At 46.2% G+C, this 27,495-nt stretch overlaps 1 protein-coding gene across 2 annotated transcripts; it reads right to left on the minus strand.

Moving 5' to 3' along the window:
- Positions 1 to 1,079: 1,079 nt before the first annotated feature.
- On the minus strand, positions 1,080 to 26,907 carry TM6SF1 (transmembrane 6 superfamily member 1). 2 transcript variants are annotated; one of them, XM_058156442.1, is made up of 10 exons: positions 26,389 to 26,907; positions 20,703 to 20,806; positions 19,450 to 19,547; positions 15,887 to 15,990; positions 14,570 to 14,652; positions 13,131 to 13,252; positions 10,135 to 10,239; positions 8,333 to 8,425; positions 7,349 to 7,468; positions 1,080 to 1,362 (listed from the first exon to the last, which is right to left on the minus strand). In XM_058156442.1, the coding sequence occupies exons 1-10, from the start codon at positions 26,478 to 26,480 to the stop codon at positions 1,171 to 1,173; spliced, it is 1,113 nt and encodes a 370-aa protein (XP_058012425.1). In that variant the 5' UTR covers positions 26,481 to 26,907; the 3' UTR covers positions 1,080 to 1,170. The 2 variants fall into 2 exon arrangements, with proteins under 2 accessions (XP_058012425.1, XP_058012426.1); XM_058156443.1 differs by lacking the exons at positions 19,450 to 19,547; positions 20,703 to 20,806 and having other exon boundaries at positions 26,389 to 26,906.
- Positions 26,908 to 27,495: the final 588 nt, after the last annotated feature.

Genomic DNA, 27,495 nt, shown 5'->3' on the forward strand with positions numbered 1-27,495 from the left:
AGGAAAAATATCCAATCCACCACTCATTCCTGAAACCAGTTAATTCACCTGTGTGGTTAAAATGAAATTGGTATGGTGGGAGAATAATTAGAGAGAGACAGTGGATGAGGGAGTTTATTAACAAGAGTTTGGACAACATGAGAAGCATTAGTTGCCTGGGTGAGTGAAGGATCTGCCTTCTTGAATGGTTTAAACCAGAGGTCATCAACCTTTCGGACCTCAAGAACCACTAAATTCATAATTTTAAATCCCGCGGAACACTAATATGATCTGCCTAATGCCCGGTTGCGTGGGCATGGCTAGGTGGTCATGGCCAACTCAATGTCACTCACATCGAGGGGTGCCTCACCGGCCTCTACTCATCCCTCCCCACCCAGCCACTCTTCGCCTGCCCGCCCGGGCTCCTTAGGACCCCAACAGGAAGCAGTTGTTGGAGCTAAGCAGCCACCACAAGAAAAAGTTGGCAAAACAGCTGGCTCAGTTCAAATTGGATCTAACTGAGAAGGAGGCTCAGCAGAAGCATCTCACTGAGGACTACAAGCATAGGCTTTTCAAGCAGAGGGAAGACCTGCAGGAGTGCAAGGCCAGGTACCGGTGCCTGAAGGCTCAGCGGGCTGAGATGGTCAGCCAGTTCCAGGCCATGAGGCAGTCCCACTGGAACAAGGCCCTCTGGCTCTTCGCCACCAGTGGCGCTTCCCTCCAGCCTTCACCCAACCCCGGCACCAGGAAGCCGAAGCAGACCCCAAGTCAGAATTTCTGACCCACAAAAAAAGACCCCAAAGGAGTAGACTCTCCGCAGCAACACAAATGTTCATTGCACATATCTGGCCCAGGGGCTGTAGTTTGAGGACCCCTGATTTAGTGCAATATAAAAAAATGCAGATAATTTTTCTGGGGACCACCAAAATTTCCTTGCAGACCACCAGTGGTCCATGGACCACCAATTGGTGACCGCTGGTTTAGACCTCACTCCCATCACTACCCCACGAACACTCTTGGGGTGAGTCCCCAACAAAACCAATTCCATTCGGAGAAAGAGATTCCCATAGAATCTGGAAGTAAGCTCTTGAGAAATACTATGAAAGACAGAAGTCTTTTATTTTCAGTAATTTTGTTCCAACTGGCGGAACCCCTTCTTTGCAACACCCCACAGTTTTGAAGCCGTCTTCTCTAGTCCACCTTCTCTTCCAGCTGGGCTTTCATGAAAAACTCAGGGTTACGGACACAGCGAAACATGAACAACTGTGGGAGGACTCCATGGATCACGTTGAGAACAAGAAACCAGACCTTCCCTTCATCGGGGACTCTGTAGATGTAGGGAGTTCTGGCGTGTATGGAAGCACCAATGTGTGAGAACTGAGCCTGGAAAGCAGAAGGAATGGATTTCGAGTTGTCATTTGTGTAGGAATCTCTATTAACAATCCCCATAATCACTGGATGCATTGAGACGTTTCCTTCAACCAGAGAACCATTAACCATTGCTCCTGAAGGTCCCAGAGACCCTGTGCTATGGGTTTTTAATGGTTTGGTTTTTTTTACATGAGATTCCACCACCCACTTCTTTGTTCTGGACTCACGTATTTGGGTGGAACTGGGGTCTATGTCAACCCTCCAACAAACCGTCCCAAATTCAAATGCATCCTCTTATCTCAAAATCATTATGTCTGCCATCTCCAAGATACAATCCCCTTCGTTGGTTTGTAGCTTTGCATCTTGAGCAAACCCAGCTCGTAAAACATTTATTTATCATATGGCACATCCACACCACATTTCAATTAAAAAAATGAGATAAAAATATGAAATATAAAATAAAAATATAAACGTATGTTTAGATTACAGATATAATTTTTGGCTTCATTTGTCCCCACCGGGAAATCAGCAAAATCTTCATTCGAAAAACAATGAGTTGATTTCGTGGAAAGATTGACCAGCAGTGGCTTACTCCAGGGGTCTCCAACCTTGGCAACTTTAAGACTTGTGGAATTCAACTCCCAGAATTCCTCAGCCAGCGAAACTTCTGGGAGTTGAAGTCAGGGGTGAAATGCTACTGGTTCACACTGGTTCGGGCAAACCGGTAGTGATAAAAGCTACCGGTTCTGGCAAAGCGGTAGTAAAAAACAAGCTACCAGTTCGTCGGAACTTCTATTTCTGACAATCAGCTGTGCCGTGTGATTTATATTCGCTAGAAAGCAGGAAATCCACAGCTATTCCCCCCCCTCACTGTTCTACTTACCTTGTTAAGCCTCCATTTTCTGCACACAGTGTGCATTTGGAATGTACTCTGCATGCACACGCAGCATACTTTTGGCACGCACTGCGCATGTGCGTTCACAGCACACGTTTGGCGCACATGACACATGCGCAGGCAGTGAACCGGTGGCAATCCATGGAGGATTTCACCACTGGTTGAAGTCCATAACTCTTAAAGTTGCCAAAGTTGGAGACCCCTGGCTTAGTCAACCAGCTAACCCAGTGGTTCTCAACCTTTATAGTGCTGCGACCTCTTTAATACAATTCCCCACGATGTGGCGACCCCCAACTGTAAAATTATTTTCATTTTGAATTGATCGCGCCTGAAGCCATATTGGCTAGCAATCTGAACTGCTTGCGATTGCCTTGAGGACGGAGGCATTAAAGCCGAGACTCCTCCCCTATTAAGTTTATCGCGCCTGAAGCCAGATTAGGCTAGCGATTGGGAGTGATTGCAGCTGGCTTGAGAGGGAGACATCAGAGCAAAGATTTCTCTCTTTTTTAATTCATCGCGCCTGAAGCCGAATTCGGCTAGCGATTTGAAGAGCCTGCAGCTGGCTTGTGGAGTCAACCATTGGAGTGCAATTCTTCGACTCGCAAGTATACTTCCCATATTTCTGATGGTCTTAGGCGACCCCTGGCAAATCGTCATTCGACCCCCAATGGGGTCCCGCCCCACAGGTTGAGAACCGCTGAGCTAACCCAATTAAGCAAACCGTTTAATTTTGAACCAAAGCTGATTGGGCTAAACCACCACACTAAACCAGAGGGAAGCCACCCGTTATTATGGCTAATTCAACATGCATCCCCTTTCCATTAACTTGCTTGTTATTTTAAGCACGGCATCAATCAAAGTTGGCACATAATAGAGTATCCTGTTATTCTGTTTTGAGAAATTGGAATGTTCTGGAGAGGATCCATGTCTCTCTGTCAGCTCTTGGCACAGAATCGGGACACAAGAGTTTTCCTGCTTTGAACTTTGACACAACGGTATGTAGCCTTTCCCAAGCACTCGGGGACCTGATCTGCTGCTCAATAAAAAGTCAAGGTTGCGAAAAAAATAGAGCAATTTGCTGTTTCCTTTGTTAAGAGCCAGTCTTTTCTTTTAGTTTCAATTCACGTTGTCTTTATAGAGAAGGTGTTGCTGATTGGGAGTTTCTGGAACATACTGTAAACTTAACATCTAAGGTTATGTGCAAGAGCAGAAGTCATGCCAAGCGAAAGAATATTTTTAGCATAAACAAACTCGTAAAGATAGAAGCGGCAGCTAAGACAGTTTAGGATTGTGTTTTGTCCTTTGTCTTTCATCTCTTATCCTCTGTTTCAAGCAATGTTTCATTTGTGTATCAGCAATGTTGATGACTGACCTGAATTCATTATCCCTGACTCTGGTCTGCAGCGGAAGGGCTGATCAGGTCATGCTCTAGAGCAGGGGTCTGCAACCTTGGTATCTTTAAGTCTGGAGGACTTCAACTCCCAGAATTCCCCAGCCAGCTTTGCTGGCCTCTGCAGACCAGAGTCAGGGATAATGAATTCATGAGATAATGAGTTGAAGTCCTCCAGTCTTAAACTTGCCAAGGTTGGAGACCCCTGCTCTAGATGGCTCGAGCTTTTATGGGAATAGGGCTGATCCTTGGGGAGGTCCAACTCTTAGTCTGCATCCTGTGACAAGAGGACAGAGGAGGATGGCAGGATGAGGAAGTATCTCCAGGGGCAACAATAGTTCTGTCTATGGAATAACGGCCTCTTGAGATCTCTATGGCAAGAAAGGTATATTTCCATGTTTACGCTGAATGGCCGTGGGGATTTCCTGCTATTGGGAAAAAGTAGCTCAGGAACTTCTTAGTAGTGGCTCCACAATTGTGGAAGAAAATCTGTCAGCTTTCCTGTTTCTCCAATTTAAGCAGACACTGAAAACTAGACAGGTTGGTTCGTTCTTTTTAAAACTGTATTAATCAAATAAAGAAGGCTCCGGTGTTTTTTAGAATAGAAAAGGATGGGATACGGATAGGGATAGAATAGAATAGAATAGAGTAGAGTAGAGTAGAGTAGAGTAGAGTAGAGAAAGAGTAGAATAGAATAGAATAGAATAGAATAGAATAGAATAGAATAGAATAGAATAGAATAGAATAGAATAGAATAGAATAGAATAGAATAGAATAGGATTCTTTATTGGCCAAGTGTGATTGGATACACAAGGAATTTGTCTGGTGCGTATGCTCTCAGTGTGCATAAGGAGGATAAAATACATTCATCAAGAATAAAAAGATACAACACTTAGTGATAGTCAAGGTTACTAATAAGCTATCAAATCATACTAGGAAACAAATAAAAACAATATAATTGAAAGATACAAGCAACATGGTTATAGTAATAAGTGGGAAGCGATAGATACTAGGAAGGAAGAGAAGAAGAATAGTAATACAGTCTTAGTAAATTATTTGACAGTGTTGTAGGAATTAGTTGTTTAGCAGAGTGATGGCATTCGGGGAAAAATTCCTTGTGTCCAGTTGTTTTTTTTAAAATAATATTGTTGTTGATATTGTTGGGTTTGAAATATGAGCTTTTTTCCCTGCCATTGATCACCTTGGGCATTTTTTTTTTTTTAGTATTTGATGAGCTAAAGAAGGAAATAATCAAATAACTCTTCTTTTGAGGTAGAATCAGATATGAGAATCCTTCCACTCTGATAAACATAGCGGGCCAGAGTTCTAGATATTAAAGTATACAAGCCCAGAAAACTAACCTGGTATGGTATGCTTATTTATTTAGCAATAGCAGCTCTCCTGCTACTCCTGCAGTGTGAGTAGCACACTTAGTAATCTGGATTAATTGTATCTCAGCTGAAGGGTGCGGCTGGTGGATGAATATCCTGAAATTGTTTTGGGTGTGTTCTTCCAGCTGTTTCTGGGATGAGTTTTTGGAGACGTCACCTCTGCTGAATTCAGAACCTTGATCTCAAGGATGCAAACCCCCCCCCCCCCAAAAAAAAAACCTACCAGCCAGCTAGTTCCATTACTGACCCGTCTGTCTGCTTTCTTTAATCTTGCTGTCTTTAGTCTCTTTGCAAGCGCTTCATCCGTGCTGAATACCTACTGGGTGGGGCTCTAAGCAGGATAATATCTCCAGTGGCAACAGTAGCTCTGCCCGGGTAGTAATGACATCCAGATTTCCCCATGCGCAAACAACAGCAAAAGAAATGGAATAGGTAGCTTTTTCCCTTCTGAGCAGCGATTGAACTGTTGAGTTTGTTATGCTAAGCTGTGAGGCCTGTTGAGTTCATACAGCATGCTAACTGAAGCATCTTCATTTGATTAATACAGTTGCCTGAGTTTATCCAACATATTTAACCAGAAATAAAGAACATTGGCTGAGTCTGAACATGTCTGCAAGCCACAAATTAGCTAACTGCTCATTTTAGGATCGTAGGTTGATCAAATCCAGCCTGTGTGGTTAACTTAGTTTTGGCTTAAGTGCGTGAAGCTAGCTTTTGGGAGGTGGCAAACCATTTTGAATGGCTTGGGTGGTGTGTGAACTCAGATGGCGTTGATGACTTTATTCCATTGCTTATATATTTTGGCCAACGCAAAACAGCAAATGTGCCTAATGTTCCTTTCTTTTCCTCCTCTTTTCCCCACAAAAGCTTTGGAGTGGGTTGGCTGAAAGAGAGGAAGTCCAAAGTCATCCACTTGGCTTTTATGGCTAAGGGGACCGAGAACTCATCCTCTCCGGTTTCTAGGCCAGCACCTTCTCCATGACACCAAATTCTGCTTTATTCAGTAAACTATAGTTTAGGACAGGGGTTCCTAACCTTTCGGACCTCAGGGACCACTAAATTCATAATTTTAAATCCCGCGGACCACTAATATGATCTGCCTAATGCCCGGCTGCGTGGGCGTGGCTAGGTGGTCATGTGACCGGGTGGGCATGGCCAACTCAATGTCACTCACATCGAGGGGTGCCTCGCCGGCCTCTACTCATCCCTCCCCACCCAGCCACTCTTCGCCTGCCCACCCGGGCTCCTTAGGGCCCCAACAGGAAGCAGTTGTTGTAGCTAAGCAGCCACCACAAGAAAAAGTTGGCAAAGCAGCTGGCTCAGTTCAAATTGGATCTGACTGAGAAGGAGGCTCAGCAGAAGCATCTCACTGAGGACTACAAGCATAGGCTTTCCAAGCAGAGGGAAGACCTGCAGGAGTGCAAGGCCAGGTACCGGCGCCTGAAGGCTCAGCGGGCTGAGATGGTCAGCCAGTTCCAGGCCATGAGGCAGTCCCACTGGAACAAGGCCCTCTAACTCTTCACCACCAGCAGCACTTCCCTCCAGCCTTCGCCCAACCCCGGCACCAGGAAGCCGAAGCAGACCCCAAGTCAGAATTTCTGACCCACAAAAAAAGACCCCAAAGGGGTAGATTCTCTGCAGCAACACAAATGTTCATTGCACATATCTGGCCCAGGGGCTGTAGTTTGAGGACCCCTGATTTAGTGCAATATAAAAAAATGCAGATAATTTTTCTGGGGACCACCAAAATTTCCTTGCAGACCACCAGTGGTCCATGGACCACCAGTTGGTGACCGCTGGTTTAGGATGAACGGTTATGAAGAACGGTTGCAGGAATTGGGTATGGCTAGTCTAGTGAAAAGAAGGACCTGAAGGGGTGGGGACACGATAGCACTGTTCCAATATTTGAGGGGCTGCCATGAAGAAAAGGGGGTCAAGTTTAACCTATTCTGCAAAGTACCAGAAGGCAGGACAGGAAGCAATGGATGGAAACTAACCAAGGAGAGAAGCAACCTGGAACTAAGGAGAAATTTCCTGGCGATGAGAACCAGCTTGCCTCTAGAAGTAGCAGGTGCCCCATCACTGGAAGCTTTTAAGAAAAAAACTGGACACTTGTCTGAAATGGCATAAGGTCTCCTGCTTGAGCAGGGGGTTGGACTAGAGGTCCAACCAAGGTCCCTTCCAATTCTGTTATTCTGTAGTCTGCAGACCATTTATGTTTTCGTTCATCCTGTAGCTGCTTTGTCCCCTTTTGAATGTGGAAATGGGACAGAGGAAGACTCTGCCTTCCATATGAGATCATTAAAAATGTTCTGGTCTTACCTGAGCTAGTCCTCCAGCATGAATAAGAGTTAAATCGGGCATCCAGGTGCACCCAGGTACAAGCAGACCATAGAGTGAAATTATGTAGTATGGCACTGAGTAGAACATGTAGACCAACATCTGCAATGTTAGAAAGGAAGAGAATTGGTACCTCGCACCTTCAAAACAGGAGCCATTAGTTTATGTGGGAAGTCTCCCTGTACGATTTTGTAAAATGAGGCGGGGGGGGGATAGACTACTGTAATCTAAGCCATAAATCATGGTTTATGTGGGAAGTCTCCCTGTACGGTTTTGTAACATGAGGCGGGGGGGGGATAGACTACTGTAATCTAAGCCATAAATCGTGGTTTGTGAACCATAATAGTTTGGTACACATCTTATCAAGCCATAGTTGATTTTTTTTAAAAAATTCATGCAAAATATGAACCCCTGCTACTCTGTTAAGGCTTGAAAATTGTGACCTGGTTGTTCTACAAAACCAACCAATGAGGTCTTAGTCTAAAAAATGTTGATAATTAGCATGATTTGTCCCCAGTCAGGCATCACACCTCAGACTAAACCATGATTGCTGCAGAAACTCTGCTGGATTCATATGCCAGTAATCGCCAGTTTCCAATCCCAATATTTAGATTCACAGAGAGTCCCCAACCTGAGAGGCTTGCAATTGGGCCATGGAAATGGCTGGGGTGTGCATGCGCATGGGCTCCATTTAAGTGAGCAAAAGGCATGCATGGATGCACAGTGCTCGTGCAAATGGAGTTGCACATGCATGCACTTGCCAGCCACTCATGCAGAACCATTTCTCCACCCCCACCCCGCTGATCCACAAAGCCGGAAACGTTGGGGAACTAAACCATAACCATATCTGTTCAATTTCTGCTTAGCCTCATGAATTAAAGTAATCATTCTGGCTTCTTGAAACGGGTACGCATAGCTACCAAATGTTATGTGTGAATCACAAGGCAAGTGTCTCAGTTGGGGCACCTGAAGCTTTGAATAGGCAGCAGGATCCTTGAGGTATGGCTCATGAAGTTGGCTGTAAAGTCGACATAGTTCACCTGGACAGTCCAAAACAATCTAAAGGAAAAAAAATGGATCATAATCTTTGGAGCATAATTTCAGTGCAATAAACTACAGGTTAGGAAATCCCTGGTGTAGATTTTGTTCCAACTACCATCTCAATAGGTATGTAAAGGAGGAAGAGAAAAACAATTTGGAGCTGTAAGTGTCTGTTCTTAACCACATTGATGTGATGACAAAGCACGGGGACATCGGGAGATTCGGGCAGTTCAAATGAGTATAAAGATTTATTGCCAGCTTAAGCTCTCTACAAGAATCTGGCCAACTAGCAGTCAAGGGAAGTGAGCGGGAGATAAGAGAGACATTCAAGGTGGGCTGGCCTTAGATCGTTTGTGGGTGCTTAGAGACTCACAGCTTAGGATGTGTTTGACCTCCTCCTTCCTTAGGTTCAGCCAGGTCATCTCTTACAGTGGATGGGTGGATGATAGATAGATAGATAGATAGATAGATAGATAGATAGATAGATAGATAGATAGATAGATAGACAGACAGACAGACAGACAGACAGACAGACAGACAGACAGACAGACAGACAGACATAGACAGAAGATAGACCTAAACAGACAGACAATGGACAGAAGATAGATGATAGGTAGGTAGGTAGGTAGATAGATAGATAGATAGATAGATAGATAGATAGATAGATAGACAGACAGACAGACAGACAGACAGACAGACAGACAGACAGACAATGGACAGAAGATAGATAGAAAGAAAGAAAGAAAGAAAGAAAGAAAGAAAGAAAGAAAGAAAGAAAGAAAGAAAGAAAGAAAGAAAGAAAGAAAGAAAGAAAAAGAAAGAAAGAAAGATAGACAGACAGACAGACAGACCATTTTTCACACTTACATCTCTTGTAGCATCCCCATGGTCACATGATTAAAATTTGGATGCTTGGCAACTGGCTTGTATTTATGACGGTTGCAGTGACGGTTGCAAGCAAAGTCAAGGGGGAAGCCAGATTCACTCAACAACCGTGTTACTAACTTAGCAGCTACAGTGACTCACTTAACAACGGTGTCAAGAAAGGTTATAAAATGGGGCAAAACTCACCTAACAACAGTCCTGCTTATCAACAGAAACATTGGGCTCAACTGGGGTTGTTTGTCAAGGATTACCTGCAATACCCTTTTCCCAGACTCTTAACCAATGTTGTGCTACCTTCGCAAACATCTAGATAGATGGATGGATGGATGATGGATGGATGGATAAATGTCAAGCGCCAGGAAAATCAGGAGATTCAGGCAGTTCAAATGAGTATAAAAAGCTTAATCTCTCTACAAAAATCTGAGCTACTAACGGTCAAGGGAAATGAGAGGGAATAAGACCGCATTCACAATGGGCTGGACTTAGATCTCTTGGAGGTGCACAAGGATTCGAGACTTACGATGCATTTGCCCCCCTCCCCCCCGTCAGGCTTAGCCTGGTCATCACCTACAGTGTGCAAAGTTACAAAACGTGCATTATGACATTATATGATAGACTCCGCCCTTCTGGTTTTGCAATGCCGCATTGCACACCAATTCACACACACACACACGCGATTTCTATGCCTAGACCTTCCCCTTTCCTGCCCCGTGTTGAAGTATAAACATAGCAGCAAACTTAAATGCATTACAGTTCAAATGTAGCACTTTTCCACAACGCGCGTACGGCACACACCTCGTGTTGTAAGACTCCTGTCTCTATCCTTCAAAAAGGCAACTTACCAGGCCCCTGAAGAGACAAAATCCTGTGGCAAAAATGAAATATGAAGCCAAGAGAAAGTCAGTTGGTCTTCTCAGAAGATTCTGCTTCTGAACTTCTTTAATGACCTGCAACGGGGATCGAGGCCCTGTTAGAAGTTTGCGCCAAAAGCAGCAAAGAACTTTGCAGCATCTCTGCAAAACAATATACTTTGTACCATGTGCCAGATGCTTTTTTAGGAGGCGCCTTGCTTCTGCACTTTAGCAGGAACTTTTCGAGCAGGCCCAAAGTGTCAAAACCGTTTGGAAAAAACGATGCACAGACTTCCTTCATGCCGCCTGCCAAAATCATGTGGTCGGTTGAGTTTGGGCCGAGAGTCCTAGGAGGCCTCAGCCCTTTGCCTTCCAATCCATGATTTACGGCTTATCCACCCAGCCAAATGTTACTGTTATAATTTAACAATGGTGCAAACTTATCCAATTGTACCTAATTCAAAGTGAAACAAACCGCGGCTTAGCATGTTACAGAGCGTGACACCCAAAAGTCTTTTTCTCCTCTTCCCACCAAAACAAAATAAAATGAACACTGCTCCAACACTGGAAGTTTTTAAGAAGAGACTGGACAGCCATTTGTCTGAAGTGGTGTAGGGTTTCCTGCCTGAGCAGGGGGTTGAACTGGAAGATGTTCAAGGTCCCTTCCAACTCTATTCTATTCTATTCTATTCTATTCTATTCTATTCTATTCTATTCTATTCTGTTCTGTTCTGTTCTGTTCTGTTCTGTTCTGTTCTATTTTGTATTCTTATTGTATTCTATTTTTTATTCTATTCTGTTCTGTTCTATTCTATTTTGTATTCTTTATTGTATTCTATTTTCTATTCTATTCTATTCTATTCTATTCTATTCTATTCTATTCTATTCTATTCCATTCCATTCCATTCCATTCCATATTCTATTCTATTCCATAGTCTCTATTCTATTCTATTCTATTCTACTCTACTCTACTCTATTCTATTCTATTCCATATTCTATTCTATTCCATAGTCTCTATTCTATTCGATTCGATTTGATTCGATTCGATTCTTATTCTTATTCTAAAACCCTAGAAGAAAATGTTTCTCAAGAAACAGAAAACCGTTTCCTGACTGCGTCTGGAGTACAAAGTGTTTGGAGTCGAGCCAACTTAAGTAATTGCATTGCCATTTACTGTAGCTCTTACGCACACGGCCCTCCCGAGCTCCGTTTTAGCTGGCAGAGGGTTGCAGGATGCCGTCCCAACCAAACATGGAGATTGGGAGCCCGTTTTCTCTGGCAGAGCACTCGGGCCATCACAGGCGCCCCTGAAATGAGTGATGTCAAGCTGGCCACCCCCATCCTTTCCCCCCCCTCCAGGTCAATCACGAGCCTGATGCGGCCCTCAATGAAATCGAGTTCGACAGTCTGGTCTAAGGGCTACCTGTATATGGGAAGACTGTGATTCTATTCACACTGATCCTAGGGAGAGTAAGCAGAAAAATGTCTTCACCTAGGATAAAATGAGGGACGGGTGCTGGGGGTTCGCCGGGGTTCGGGAGAACCTCTAGCTAAGATTCTGTGCAGTTCGGAGAACCCCCAAATCCTACCCCTGGCTGGTCCCGCCCATCCCTCTCAGGAGTCCCCAAACAGTCCGTTTTGGATGCAGGTGCACGCGGAGCCTCAGGGAGAGCAAAAAATGGGCATACCGGAAAGTTGGGAAGGCTGCAAAAAGGGCTCATTTTGGGCCTCCAGAGCATCTCCGAAGCCTGGGGAGGCTGTTTTTGCCCTCTTGGAGGCTCGAGGAAAGCCTCTAGAGCCCAGAGAGGGCAAAAATTCCCCCTCTGCTGTAGCACAGGAGCCAGACTAGGCCACGCTCACCATGGCCATTGTTGTGTCTTGTCCGCTCTCACCGCAGCCGGGGTCTGCTTATCTGCTCTCGAACACGGAGGAATGTATGCCTCCCGGCCCCAGTCCTGGCTCCATGCCCAGACAAGCTGCAGAGGAGGGGGCACCTCCCGGTCCCAGCCCTGGCTCCATGCCCAAGCAGGCTGCAGAGGAGGGAGCATCCCCTGGCCCCAGCCCTGGCTCCATGCCCAGGCAAACGGAGCAGCTAGACCCCTCCCCCTCCTCCACAGCATGTGAGCCTGAGGAAAGTTTACTTCCAACAGCTGATTGGAGTGACCCTCGCATCAGAAGATTGGATAGGCGGAGGCAACAGAAGGAAGGGAGGGGCAGGCCTTAATGAGTGCTGAGTCATGGAGCCACACCCCATGGCCTATATAAAGGATCTGCTTTCTGGCAGTCTCTGAGTCAGGCAAAGTCGAACTTATCTTGCTGAAGTCACTTACTGGTCTCCTGCCTGCTCTGAGGACTTTGCTAGGACTTTGGGCAGAGCTGCAGAGGCAAGCCTGATTCGGATTTCCCTGACCCAGCCGTCAGCGGAGGAGTGGGACACGACAGCCATACCCATCCAGCAACCGGGCAGAGAACCCCTTGCTAACTCTGGATCAGTGGTGGGTTTTTAAAAATTTTACTACCAGTTCTGTGGGTGTGGCTTGGTGGGTCTGGCATGGCTTGATGGGCGTAGCAGGGGAAGGATACTGCAAAATCCCCATTTCCTCCCGATGAGGAAGGAAGAGCTGAGACTTGGGAGGCAGAGAATAGGTGGGGGCAGGGCCAAAGGTTCTCCGAACTACTCAAAATATCCGCTACCGGTTCTCCAGAACTGGTCAGAACCTGCTGAAACCCACCTCCGCCCTGGGTAAGATGACATGTTTCAGGCCTTCGGAGTAGCAATGTGATTAATTCGTTTCGGGCTGAGCGTGAGGTGAACCCAACCACAGTGTCTTGCAAACTGGCTGCCACAGTTTAAGAAGGATCCTGGGCAGGCACGACACGTTCAGTAAAATCAGGAAACGGGATTCTAGTCTACTCCATTCTTTTGAAATTCAAGCCTTTTTTTCCCCTTCTCCTTTTCATAATGACAGTAGTAACAAGAAGAATACCTTTGTTGGAAAATTGGCAGCTGCTGGAGGTTGATTATAGATTTTGAAACCAGCCCATATTGGGAGACAAATATACGGCACACTTAACAAAGATACAGGACACACTCTTGTTCCGTATTTTCCTGTTTGGCAACAGGGAAAACATGAATTAAGGATTGTTAATGGCAGGTTGAACAGCGCAATCTTTTGCATGCCTATTCAGATGAAAATTACAACGAATCCAGCGCAGTTTACTGATCTTGTTCGCATGCCAAGTTTAGCTGGGTTATTTGAATCCTGGTTTATTCAGGTATCCCACTTCCAAATTTCATACAATCATTCAGATATGAGATAAGCTCCTTGGCTGGGCTCACATATCAGACTATCTTACAATAATATTCTCTAATCGTGAAGACACAGCCAATATCATGTAAATGTGTTTCATCTCCAGATATTCTGTCCGGCAAGTAGCAGTTATATTCAAGCACATCTGGAGGGAGCTAGGGATGATGATCTCCAGATGTGTTAGGTTACAACTCTCAACATTCGCAACCCACATAACTAACCCCATCCTGACATTTAGTCCAAGAAATGGAGACAAAGAGAGGAAAGGGATTGCAAATGTTCTACTTTGTACTTTCCTCCAGGAGGTGCCAAATATAAATCTGAGTACATTTCGGATACAAGATAAAATGCTATGATGCAATTTACTTTCAGTTTTACTAAATTGTGAGTTGTTTGTTTTTTTAGTTCAACTGCAGGAGTTGAGTCTCCTTCCAGTAGGGGTTCAATTCCTGGTGATTTCATACGGTTTTCTTGAAACACAACAAAAGAATCACTGCTTTGCACTGCAGGACAAAATGGGACAACTGACAACTGATGGAAGCCAATTGACCACAGCCAACTTGTCATGGTCAACTCACCCTGGGAGAACTCGCCATGGGGACAACTCACTGCAAGACAATTCAACAATTCAATTTAATTATTTAAAATCATTAAAAATAATTTTAATTCTTGTCATTCACATTTCATTTTGTCCCTCCCTGGGCATCCATTCTTTAATGATTCTAGTCCACTATTTCTTCAATATTAGTGTAACTCTTCTCCCGCAGCGAATTGTCATGGCAAGTTGGCCACGGTGAGTTGGCTGCCGTGAACTGGCTGTGGCGAGTTGACCGTGGTAAGTTGTCATAGATCTGTCATAGGATGCATTTTTGACTTTCTTGCTAGTGTGCAACACTTAACATGTCCCATGCTGCTTGGCTTTTGAGATCGGCCAAAGTTAGCTAGATGCTCCCAACTCGCTGTACGATACTATAAAATATGCATTTCATTGGTAACCACTGATCTCATTGCCTTGAAAACACAAGAGTCTGAAAAGAGGCCAATTATGCAAGACTTTGGAAAAGAGGTCAATTATTAAAGCCCCAGAGCAAAGTGCATTCTTAATATTTCCTTACCTACAATATTTCCAGGGATAAAGACAATTATGCTCATTGTAATGGATCCCAGCCAGTACAAGCCAATCATCCGATAATTTTCCCTGCCAGAGAAAATAGAAAACCTTGCTTTCAGATACTATTGTGATGCATGTCCTCTTACTGGAGGTACAGTCAAACTATAGGTGCCTATATATTTATAGTCACTGAATGTATTACTTGCATTAAATCATTACTTTGGTTTAAAACATAAATGGACCGTTTTTAAAATATTCAGACCTATAGGGTGGAGGCAGCAAAAAAGTAAGAAGTATTTACAAGGTGAAGAAAAGAAAATATCCCCTTTAAATGGGAATAGCATCACTGCGGCTGAAATCACACAACATCAATGTAGTTTGTTGGGTTAAGGTAGTGGAGCATGACCAAGAAGACTTGGGTTCATATTTATCTTCAGCCACATCGTTGGAAGACCTCTATGCCCCCAATACATCGCAGGGATGTTTTTGTGCAGATCACATTGGAAGAAAAAAAGGCTGTATATATTAAGGATCCAATCTGGGTCCTCATTTTACTGACCTCGGAAGGATGGAAGCATTGATGAAATCCAAATTTTTTTACTCCCAGTTCTGTTGGCGTGGCTTGGTGGGTGTGGTGTGGCTTGGTGGGCGTGGCAGGGGAAGGATACTGCAAAATCTCCATTCCCTCTCCACTCCAGGGGAAGGATACTGCAAAATCTCCATTCCCATCCCACTCCAGGGGAAGGATACTGCAAAATCTCCATTCCCACCCCACTCTAGAGGAACGTTAGTGCAAAATCCCCATTTCCTCCCAATCAGCTGGGACTCGGGAGGCAGAGAAGAGACAGGGGTGGGGCCAGCCAGAGGTGGTATTTGCCAGTTCTCCGAACTACTCAAAATTTCCGCTACCGGTTCTACTGAACCTGTCAGAACCTGCTGGATTTCACCCCTGGATGGAAGGCTAAATCAACCTTGAGCTGGTGAGAATCGAACTGCCAAACTGCTGGCAGCCAGCAGTCAGCAGAAGTAGCCTGCAGTACTGTATTCTAACCACTGCGCCACCAGGGCTCTTATCATGCTTTGTTGTTAGTCACGAAGTCGTGTCCGACCCATCGCGACCCCATGGACAACATTCTTCCTGGTCCTCCTGTCCTCTACCATCCTCTGGAGTCCATTTAAGCTCATGCCGACTGCTTCAGTGACTCCATCCAGCCACCTCGTTCTCTGCCGTCCCCTTCTTCTTTTGCCCTCAATCTTTCCCAGCATTAACCACCCCCGCCCAAATGGTACACTTAGCTCCCCAAAGATCATGCTTACGTACTCCCAGGCAATGGCTGCCACCATCAAAAGATACATCAGATAATGAATGGAACCATCCCAGTAGCAAATCATGTGCCCGTAAGCCGTGTTCAGATAAGGCTCGCCCTACGGAAATAAGCGTTAAGAGTAACTGAACAACAAAGAAAATAAGGCCACATAACAGTTTCAGCTCAAACAAACAAACAAACAAAAAACCCTGTCTGAGTTTAACCCCCCCCCCCCCGGGGATAAAATGTGGCATAATGATAATTTATTGGTTGTCTTTAAATTCAATGCATTTAATTATCCTGCAGAGGTTGACGGATCTTTCCCCAACCGAAGGGAATATTTGCAGCTTGGGGTTGAACCGTAGGGGGCTTGGTGACCTCAGAGCTTGGTGGTTTGCTCACAGAAATTCAAATACCTATGGAGATTCTCAGTAACCCAAGTCGTGGTTGTCCCAAAGGTGCTTTTTTCAGGAGGCAACTGGACTTTTTCTTTGAAGAGGTTTCGCTTCTCATCCAAGAAGCTTCTTCAGCTCTGAGAGTCAAGGACTACCTGTACTAGTATATACTATATATTAGTGCAGTGTTTGTCAACCTGTGGTACATGGACCGCTGGGGGCGAGTGGCAGAATTCAAATTTTTTTACTACCGGTTCTGTGGGGGTGGCTTGGTGGGGGTGGCAGGGGAAGGATACTGCAAAATCCCCATTCCCTCCCCACACCTATGAGAAGGATACTGCAAAATCCCTATTCCCTCCCCACTCCTGGGGGAAGGATACTGCAAAATCCCCATTCTCTCCCCACACCTGGGAGAAGGATACTGCAAAATCCCTATTCCCTCCCCACGCCTGGGGGAAGGATACTGCAAAATCCCCATTCCCTCCCCACACCTGGGAGAAGGATACTGCAAAATCCCTATTCCCTCCCCATGCCTGGGGGAAGGATACTGCAAAATCCCCATTCCCTCCCCACACCTGGGAGAAGGATACTGCAAAATCCCTATTCCCTCCCCACGCCTGGGGGAAGGATACTGCAAAATCCCCATTCCCACCCCACTCCTGGGGGAAGGATACTGTAAAATCCCCATTCCCTCCCCACTCCTGGGGAAAGGATATTGCAAAATCTCCATCCCTACCCTACTCTGGGGGCAGCCAGAGGTGGTATTTGCCGGTTCGCCAAACTACTCAAAATTTCCGCTACCGGTTCTCCAGAACCTGTCAGAACCTGCTGAATAGCACTCCTGCCTGGGGGGAAATCTGCAGAGCCAGGCTGAGACTCAATGCATTAATATACAAACAGAGAGTCAACCTCATTCCCTTCTAGCACTTCTACTCTCAAGTCATTCTCCATTTATCACCTTTCTTCAATTCTCATGAAGTGTAGCTTCCCTGAATCTGTACAACACCTGGAGTAATATGCAAATCCAGCTTGGTTTAATCTGGTAGACTAAAAAGTGGTTTGGCAAGATTAGCATTCAATGCATCACCTGTGATACAGATTTTTTTTAAAAACCCCACTAATTCCATTTTTTTTGTTTTGTTTTGTTTTTGTTTACATTTATATCCCGCCCTTCTCTGAAGACTCAGGGCGGCTTACACTATGTTAGCAATAGTCTTCATCCTATTTGTATATTTATATACAAAGTCAACTTATTGCCCCCAACAATCTGGGTCCTCATTTTACCTACCTTATAAAGGATGGAAGGCTGAGTCAACCTTGGACCTGGTGGGACTAGAACCTGCAGTAATTGTAGGCAGCTGTGTTTTAATAACAGGCTTCTTACAGCCTGAGCCACACCGCTCAATTTTAAATCTCCATGTAAAGCTTGTTCAAAGCCACCAGGGCCTGATAAATATGCTATCCACGTGCTCAACTGTGGTTAACAACCCAATAAATCAGGGTTGCTAAAAGGCTCCATGGTAAACATTGGACTCACATAATGCTCTAGTTCAGGGGTCTGCAACCTGGGGCTCTGGAGCCGCATGTGGCTCTTTCGCCCCTCTGCCGCGGCTCCCTGTCACTCAAAATATGCGTCACAACTGCCGATGTGCGACACCTGCCGGCACACAATTTATTGAGCTTTTCAAACCCCGGTAGGCCAACCATGGATAAGAAAAGTTTCAGAAGAAAACAGAAGGTTTAATTCAACTACATCTGCTAATTTTGTGGCCGCTCAAGAAATAGTCAGGCACCGGAAGGGTTTTGTGGCTCCCGGTGTTTTTTTTCACTCAAATGGCTCTTTGAGTGTTTAAGGTTGCTGACCCCTGACATAGCTTATGTCTCAAACTAGCTCCCTTTTTATCCTCGTAAGAATCCAGCTACTGTACTTTCTCATTGTTGAATCTAATTTCCCGCTGATGGTAAGGAAAAAAGATCTTCTGTGTTTGGGATCAACTTGGTGGAAAAGAGGTTAAGAATAGAAATGACTGCAAATGAAATGAAGCATGCTGCTAGCCCTCAACGAACTGTATCTGGAGGCTGTGCATTGCTCCGAATGAGACAGAAGAAGGTTGTTGTTCAATTCATGGACTGGCACCTTTGGATAAAGTCTGCGCAAAGGGAGGAAATATCTCTGCTGCTGATGTATTTTTGACCTTCCGTGAGTCATAGCTTGCCTGCAGCATTACACACGTCCAGCTTGAAAGCCTCAAAGTTGCAAGCAGGAAGGAGATCGTAAAATCAGAGGAACGTGCAAACTGTACGTGATCCCGATCATCGCTTTAATGGATTTAGGATCGCACACATACATATACCACACACACACACACACACACCCAAAAAAAAAAAAAAAGAGTTGTGCACGTTCTGGTCTCTTCAATTGAAAGATGAAATCATAGAAGTCAGTTGTTCTTCCCAGCAATCTTACCCCAATATCCTAAGCCTGCAGTTCTGAGAATCTGCAGCTAGCGAAGATTGCGGTTTGCATCCCGATCATAAAATTCTCAGCATCAGTTGGCGAGCCTCCAACACACCAGCATGAAGGATGCAGACGTGAACAATCTTTTGCAAGATCTGTACCGGACCTCACTGCTTTCCATTCGAGTATTTCAGGAGAAAATAGCAATAGCCATAGCATTTAGACTTATATACCGCTTCATGGTGTTTTACAGCCCCCTCTAAGCGGTTGACAGAGTCAGCATCTTGCCCCCAACAATCTGGCTCCTCATTTGACCGGCCACAGAAGGATGATAGGCTGAGTCAACCTTGAGCTCCATCCAGATCGAACTCCTGGCAGTAGGCAGAGTCAGACTGTAATACTGCATTCTAACCACTGCGCCACCAGATCTCCTGACTCATGAATCTCATAGCAATAGCACTTAGATTTATGTACCACTTCACAGTGCTTCAACAGCCTTCTCTAAGCGGTTGGACAGAGTCAGCATCTTGCCCCCAACAATCTGAGTCCTCATTTTACCCACCTCGGAAGGATGGAAGGCTGAGTCAACCTTGAGCTCCATCCGTATCGAACTCCTGGCAGTGGGCAGAGTCAGCCTGCAAATACTGCATTCTAACCACTGCGTCACCATGGCTCTCAGCTGTCTACCCACTTTCTCCAGTCCTAATGATCCATAATTATTTACCTCTTTCAAGTAATAAGTCATGAATCCATCAATTATCCCATCATGTTCCAGCCCAATGATTAGATTCACGATGCTGGTGAAAGCGAACACAGCGTAAACTACAGCAAATGAGGGAAGGGGGGGGAGAAAAAAAGGCATTTTCTAATTACAAGTGAAACCCCTCGTCTTTTCAAGGCTTTCAAATTTATTATTGCACAAGTTGTTTTTCTGCAACTGTCTGGCCTCGTTCACAGACTTTTGTCTTTCACTGATGTTCAGATGTCATCAACGCCGTTCTCTATCTGCAGCCCTCTTATTTTCACCTATCCTTTCCTTGCTGGAGGGGATTGGGAGTGGAATTACAAATGGAAATACGGAATAAAGCTTTTGCTACCAACTGACTGAGCTGTGAAGAGCAACCCACTGGCTGCTTTTACCTATTACATTAAGCCAGAATTATTTTTACTATAATTGTTTTGAATTAGCTACAAGGGCTTAGCTGGTGCTTCATGCTAAATCATGGGTGGGATGGCAAGCTGCACCAAGTCAAAAATAAAATGCTGTATTATGGATGTATTATGTATTATGGACGTGGTGGCTCAGGGGCTAGGACATTGAGCTTGCCGATCGAAAGGTCGGCAGCTCAGCGGTTCGAATCCCTAGTGCTGCCGTGTAACGGGGTGAGCTCCCGTTACTTGTCCCAGCTTCTGCCAACCTAGCAGTTTCGAAAGCACGTAAAAATGCAAGTAGAAAAAATAGGGACCGCCTTTGGTGGGAAGGTAACAGCGTTCCGTGCGCCTTTGGCGTTGAGTCATGCCAGCTACATGACCATGGAGACGTCTTCGGACAGCGCTGGCTCTTCGGCTTTGAAACGGAGATGAGCACCGCCCCCTAGAGTCGGCAACGACTAGCACGTATGTGCGAGGGGAACCTTTACCTTTTATCTTATTATGGTTTAGTGCAGCATTTGAATGCGGCCACTGTCACCAAAACTTTTTCTTTTATCAGGAAACCTTAATTTCTCAAATCAATAATTAATAATACACAACAATTGTCTTTGCACAATATACTAAACCAGATCTGGGGGAGATATTAAAAAAAAAATTCATTCATTATATTATGCAAATTCAGAAAAGGAATGAATTCAGCCATATGTATTATAGAATTAATACTAACAAGCCACTAAAGCATAGTGTTGGATTTTGACTTAACATTATTAGCTAGCATTCATGCAAATTCAGCCAGCTGCAGCTACTACAATGAATTGTACATACCATAGAAAAGTGGGTCGCTTGGTGGTCTCCTTTTCACCAGACATCGAGCTGCCAAGCCCACCAAGACCAGAATCAACAACCCAGCTACTACAATGACCCAAGCGCTGCAGGAAATAAAAACAAAAAAGTGAGAAACCAAACTGGGGAGGGGGGAGGGGAATCAACTTTAACATATTTTTTCCCTTCAGTTCCTCAAATAAAACCGAAGAAAAAGAGAAATGCTGATTTCACCCAGTGCTTTTCTTCCCTTCCAATTATGTCGTTCAGAGCATCCCAACACACATGGCAAATCATTACTGATAGCTCCGTGGCGGAAAAAATCTGGAACGGTGGATAATTTTCCCCGCGGGAGAAATTTTTGCTGATTTTTAGCAGCGCAGAATCGGACCGTAAGCCGCCTCAGATATTTATAACGGGACCCACAACAAAAAAGGAGAAGGGTCTTTTTCTTTGGCCAAGGCAGCTTAGTCTTCTGCGAGTCAATGGTTAAAGGAACTGTGAAACTTCGGTGGGGAAAACACTTGCAAATCACTTCCTTTTCCCTCCTCACAAGCCACAAAACACGGCACTGTTGGATTTGTTGTCATATTTCACTGGCTTCGTGAAGTGGGGGGGGGAGGGGAGGCAGGTTTGAGAAGACAGCTGCAGTTTTGTGAAATGCTCAACAGATAAGCTGTCCTTCTTCTGACAACCCCAGTTGGGTTTCTGATGTGCTCCAACTCAGCCAAAGACCTGGCTTGCAGGATACTCCAAGCTAAGAACGCTGAGTTTGCCATAAACCCTATTTAACCTATTTAGTCTAGAAACCAGGAGACTGTGAGTTCTAGTCCTGCCTTAGGCGCAAAGCCAGGTGGGTGACCTTGGGCCAGTCACTCTCTTCAGCCCTAGGAAGGAATTAATGGAAACCACTTCTGAAATCTTGCCAAGAGAACTGCAGGGTCTTATCCAGGGAGTCACCAAGAGTCAAAAATTAATATGAATACACACACACACACAGAGAGAGAGAGAGAGAGGGAGGGAGAGAGGGAGGGAGAGAGAACGGAGATCCAGATTTTAGACTCTGCTATTCATGCAAGGTGAAAATAGTCTCTTTCTCTCCATTTGTCGTGTCCCACTCCTCCGCTGACGACCGGGTCAGGGAAATCCGAATCAGGCGTGCCTCTGCAGCTCTGCCAAAGTCCTAGCAAAGTTCTCAAGGCAGGCAGGAGACCAGAAAGTGACTTCAGCAAGGTATGTTAGACTTTGCCTGACTCAGAGAATGCCAGAAAACAGATCCTTTATATAGGCCATGGGGTGTGGCTCCATGACTCAGCACTTATCCAGGCCTGCCCCTCCCTTCCTTCTGACGCCGCTGCTTATCAATTCTCCTGAAGCGAGGGTCACTCCAGTCTGCAGCTGTTGGTAATTGACCTTCCTCAGGCTCACATGCTGTGGGGGAGGGGGAGGAGTCTAGTTGCTCCGTTTGCCTGGGCATGGAGCCAGGGCTGGGGGCTGGAGGCACTTCTTCCTCCTCAGCCTGTCTGGGCATGGAGCCAGGGCTGGGGCCAGGAGGCATACTAGGACATTCCTCAGCGTTCGGAAGCAGATAAGAAGGCCCTGGCTGCGGTGAAAGCGGGCGAGACACAACACCATTACTTTAAATCAGGGGTCCACAACCCACGGTCTGTGGACCAGCACCGGGCCACAGCATGCGAGAAACCGGGCCCTGTAAACAAGCAAAGCCCCATCTGTGGGAGGCAGGCAGCACGCGAAACCACGCCTCCTCCGGTCAGCGGAAAAACCTTTCTCAACCTGCCTAAAAGGTTGGAGGCCACTGCTGTCATCTCAAACGATCTACGCGCCAGAGCTCACTGTAACAGCATTGCCAAAAAGGCACTAAGAGTTGTTAACCTAATCTTGCGAAGCTTCTTCTTTTGGTAATATTGCACTGCTTAACTAGGCACACAAAACCTTTGCTAGACCAATTCTCGAATACAGCTCATCTGTCTGGAACCCGCACTGCATATCGGGACATTAATACAATCGAGCGAGTCCAGAGATACTTCACAAGAAGAGTCCTCCACTCCTCTGCTCACAACAAAATACCTTATGCCACCAGACTTGAAATTTTGGGCTTAGACAACTTAGAACTATGCCACCTTTGGCCTGACCTAAGCGTAGTACACAAAATTATCTGCTACAACATCCTACCTGCCAATGACTACTTCAGGTAAACCGCTGCAAACTCAATTGCAGAAAATACGACTTCAGCAACAGAGTGGTCAATGCCTGGAATGCACTACCTGACTCTGTGGTTGCATCCCCAAACCACCATAACTAACCTTAGATTGTCTACTGTTGACCTCACCCCATTCTTAAGAGGTCTGTAAGGGGCATGCATAAGCACACCAACGTGCCTACCCTCCCTGTCCTACTGTCCCCATTTATTTGTATCCATTTCCTGTGTTCATAACCATGTTTATACTTATATCTGTCATCTTATACATGTTTGACAAACTGAATAAATAAAAATCAATAAACGTGGCATTTACATCAAGCAAAGAAGTACGCCAAGGAACTATGAGCAGATGTCCAGGGATGCTAATTCGGATTGCGAGTCGCGCTCTCTCTTTGCTGAACTAGGGGGACATGGGCTACTACAGGAAGAAAAGCGTTTGCCTGCCGCTTCTCTCTTGACAAATGAACCTCTGGCATTTCTTCTGGAGAAAGCAGCTGCTGGCTATTGTTGTGCCCCTTTCCAGAACATGTCAGCGCAGGCAGCCGAGGGCAGGGCAGCTTCTAAAAATACCAGCCCAGCTTATGCAAGTGACCAAAGGGCCCCGGCTTTCCTACTCTTGTTCCTGGCCCGGCCTGGCCCTCCCTAGGGTACCTTCTAAGCCAATATATCAACAACAGCCTGTTCAGTATGTCCCCTTTTATATAACCTGAAACACAATCTGTGCAAACTCCAGGTATTGTTCCAGGGGCAAAGGACATCCAGCCGCAAGACAGCCAACCCGGGGCACACAAAATGAACAGGGAGGGTGGCCGAGATGCCTCCCCCATGTCAGTGCCTTTCTGACTGCCAAACTGGGGAAGGCCACGACTGGAAGAGGGAGGGGGAGAGTGTTTTCTGTGCAAGTTTTATTATTATGGAACAAACTTACACGGTTGCCCAACTCACACACACACAGGTGATTCGGGGTGGCTTACAACATTAAAAACCCACAACGTAAAAACCTCACCCCGTGGCGGCAGCAACAGCAGCGACATTATCAAATCAAAATTTTATTTGGTTACAGACCATCAAATAAACAACAGGAATCACAATTCGCTTTAAGACAAAAGGGGAAAAAATGTAGTTATATATAGGGGTGGGTTCTACTTATCTTTACTACCGGTTTGCAACAGGACTGCGCGTGTACATGCGCAGATCATCTATAGTGACATCCAGGTGGGTGGATGGAGCCTCCCCCCGGTTTTACTACTGGTTCGCAAGAACCGGACCGAACCGGGGGCAACCCACCACCGGTTTTATATATATATATATATATATATATATGAGCCATGCAGTGGTAGATTGCCCCTGATTTGGACCAGTTCTTGTCAACCGGTAGTAAAACCGGGGGGAGGCTCTGCCCACTGACCCCAATGTCATCAGGAAGCTTCTGTGCATGCACAGAAGCAAGGGCACACGTGTGAGTGCAACAAGCACAAGTGATCCCACTGTGAACAGGTAGTAAAGGTAAGTAGAACCCACTCCTGGAGCCGTGGTGGCGCAGTGGTTAAGAATGCAATATTGCAAGCTGATACTGCCCACAGTCTGGAGTTCGATCCCAACCGGCTCACGGTTGACTCAGCCTTCCATCCTTCTGAGGTCGGTAAAATGAGGACCCCAGATTGTTGTGGGGCCATAGGCTGACTCTGTAAACCGCTTAGAGAGGGCTGTAAAAGCACTGTGAAGCGGCAGATAAGTCTAAGTGCTACTGCTATTCCTAAAATATCTAAAAGAGGTTAAGAGTTAATACTACTTTGCCAATTATAGAACAGCACTTGGCTGTGGTCAAGGATATCAAAATCAGTTTGATCTGATAATAACATGCACTCCACCCAACGGCAGCAAGCAAAACAATCAAATTAACCCCTTGATAATTGGCTCCATTTGGGGGATCCCAGACCTACTGATAAAACCACATTTTTAGGGCCTTTTGGAAAAGCAACAAGCTGGGGGCTAATCATACACTGAGGAGGAGGATGTTCCATAAAGAAAGGGGCCACCACTGAAAAGTCCTTTTTGTGGTCCCATCACATGTATATTCCTGCAATAGACCCTGTCTTTTAGTCCTGGTGGGCCGGGTGAATGCTTCCCTCTTTAGCAGGGATTCTACAGAATGACCTCCATGCCTTCCTCTGACCCCCTCATGCTGGGTCTATGGTCCTGTCAATCTTGTTAGGGCAGTTTATTTATGACTTAAGTGATGCTTTTTTTTTTTTTTTTGCAAATGCAGAGATCTGATTCTTTTAATTAAGGATTAGTTAGCCCTGAGCAAACCTGCTGTTCCCAGGCAATTTGACTGGGCGAGGCGGCATGGAATGCAAGCAACGCCGCAACTCTGCTTTGCACACCTGATCTGTGACAGTTATGTGCGAAGATGGCTATTTTGGGCTTATTTAAGCGTTCCTGGTGAGAATGTATAAATTGATCTTGTTCCCAAATTAGACTGCCATTTCTATCCATTTCTAGCTAAAGTGGGTGGTTGGATTTGAATTCAGCATGCTGTGGCTAACCAAACACGATGAATGAACAAAATAATGCCTTCTATGCAATTTGAAAAACCCATAGGATTTAATATTCTCCCTTGGGGAAAGTTGCCGGAAGGCAAGCAGTAACCGTAACAGAGCTGCAAGGGACCTCGGAGGTCATCTAGTCCAACCCCCTGCTCAGGCAGGAGACCTATACTAGGGATTCAAACCGCTGACCTTTCTGATCGACAGGCTCAGCATCTTAGCCCCCTAACCAGGCTGAAGTTAGGGAAGAGAAGCCATGGCCCCTGGTGCTGCTCAATTTATTCAAGCCCCTTTCCCTCCTCCCCCAACCCAATACATACTTCAGCAACAACCACTCATCCCTATGCAGAGCTAGTCGAATCCAAGGGAGTTTATTCTTAAGGCATCATGCAGACGACAGCAGCCACACAGCTGGGTCCGTGTTGACTCACAAGCAATGCCCAGTGGGGTGCCAATGCAGCTTCCTGCAAATCTTTTTTTTTTTAAATTTATTTATTTATTTATATTGTCAAGCATGTATAAAATAACAGATATAAGTATAAATAAGATTATGAAAACAGGAAATAGACAGGGATAAATGGGGACAGTTGGTGCCTTATGCGCTTATGCACCAACTTCTCCTCCCCCCTTTGAATTCTCCCCACTCTTGCACAGCGTTCCCCTCCTGGTCTTTGGGGTGCATCCCTGCTCCGGGCGGGCAGGGCGGGCAGAAAAACGGGGCTGCTGCCTCCAGGTACCCTGAGAGCTTTTTCCAGCCGGGACGAAGCTCCGCTTTTTGCGCGCGCCTCTCTTCCAATCCTCTTGCCGTTTCTGCGCCCCCTTTCTCCTCTCCTTCGCCCCTTTCCCACAGGACGCCAGCCTCGCTTGGCAGCGCGCACGTGAGGAAACGTCACCTCACCTGCCCCCCTCCCCGGCTCACCTGCCGGTGGCAGCCGAAGCATTGAAGAGGTAGGTGACGGGGATGGCGCAGAGGGATAACACGAAGACCCCGGTGGCGGCCGAGGCGCTCATCCCAGCGGTTGGCCCGTTTCTTCTTCTTCTTCCTCCTCCTTCTCCTCTTCTTCCTCTTCCTCCTCCTCTTCTTCTTTCTCTTCTTCTTCCTCCTACTCCTCTTCCTCTTCCTCTTCCTCCTCCTCCTCTGGGCTAGGCGACGGGCTCGGCGGAGCTAGACCGCCGGATTCCGCTCCCGGCTCCGACGCTGGGTTGGCTGGCCAGTTGCTCCATGCGTTCCGCGCTGGCCAACACTGCAGGCTACTACCGGGCGTCGCGGCTCGTCCCAGCCCGGCCGACCGATGCGTGGGGAGGGCCCCCGCCTCGCTCTCCAGCCCTCTCGCCAAGCTAGTGCGCCCTTGTGCGCTCCTGGTGCCGCTGCTGGAGCGGAGCGGGCGCCCAAAGGCTCCCATGGCCAGAGAGACGCCGCCGCCCCGATCAGATCAGGCAAAAGCGGGCGGGTTTCTTGGGGTCCCACCTCCTCCTCCTCCCCCAGCGCGTCTCTGGGCAGGAATACCCACCTATAGGCAACCCCGGAGGGGCAATCTAAGCCATCGGAGTGCTGAGCCTGGCCATTGCGCAGCCAGCTTTGCACGGGGCTGCCCAGGATTCAGACAAGAGCCCCCAAATGCTGGGCTCCAGACCCAGTAAGTAAGGGCTGGGGGTGGCTCCTTTGTACCTGCAGCAAACCCCAGGATCCGAACCCCACAAAAGTCGCTTTTGCTGCCTCCTTGGGATTAGAGAAAGGAAGGACTAGGGGAGGACATGATAGCAGGCTTCCAATGTTTGAGGGGCTGCCCCAAAGAAGAGGGGGCCCACCTATTCTCCAAAGCACCTGAAGGCAGGACAAGAAGCAACGGATGGAAACTAATCAAAGAGAGAAACAACCTGAAACTGAAGAGAAATTTCCTAACAGTGAGAAACAATTAACCAATGGAACAGCTTGCCACCCAGAAGTTGTGGGTGCTCCACCCAGAAGTTGTGGGTGCTCCGCTGGAGGCTTTTAAGAAGAGATTGGACAGCCACCGGTCTGAAA

This window comes from Ahaetulla prasina, chromosome 13 (assembly GCF_028640845.1).
Source record: "Ahaetulla prasina isolate Xishuangbanna chromosome 13, ASM2864084v1, whole genome shotgun sequence".
NCBI classification, from domain to species: domain Eukaryota; kingdom Metazoa; phylum Chordata; class Lepidosauria; order Squamata; family Colubridae; genus Ahaetulla; species Ahaetulla prasina.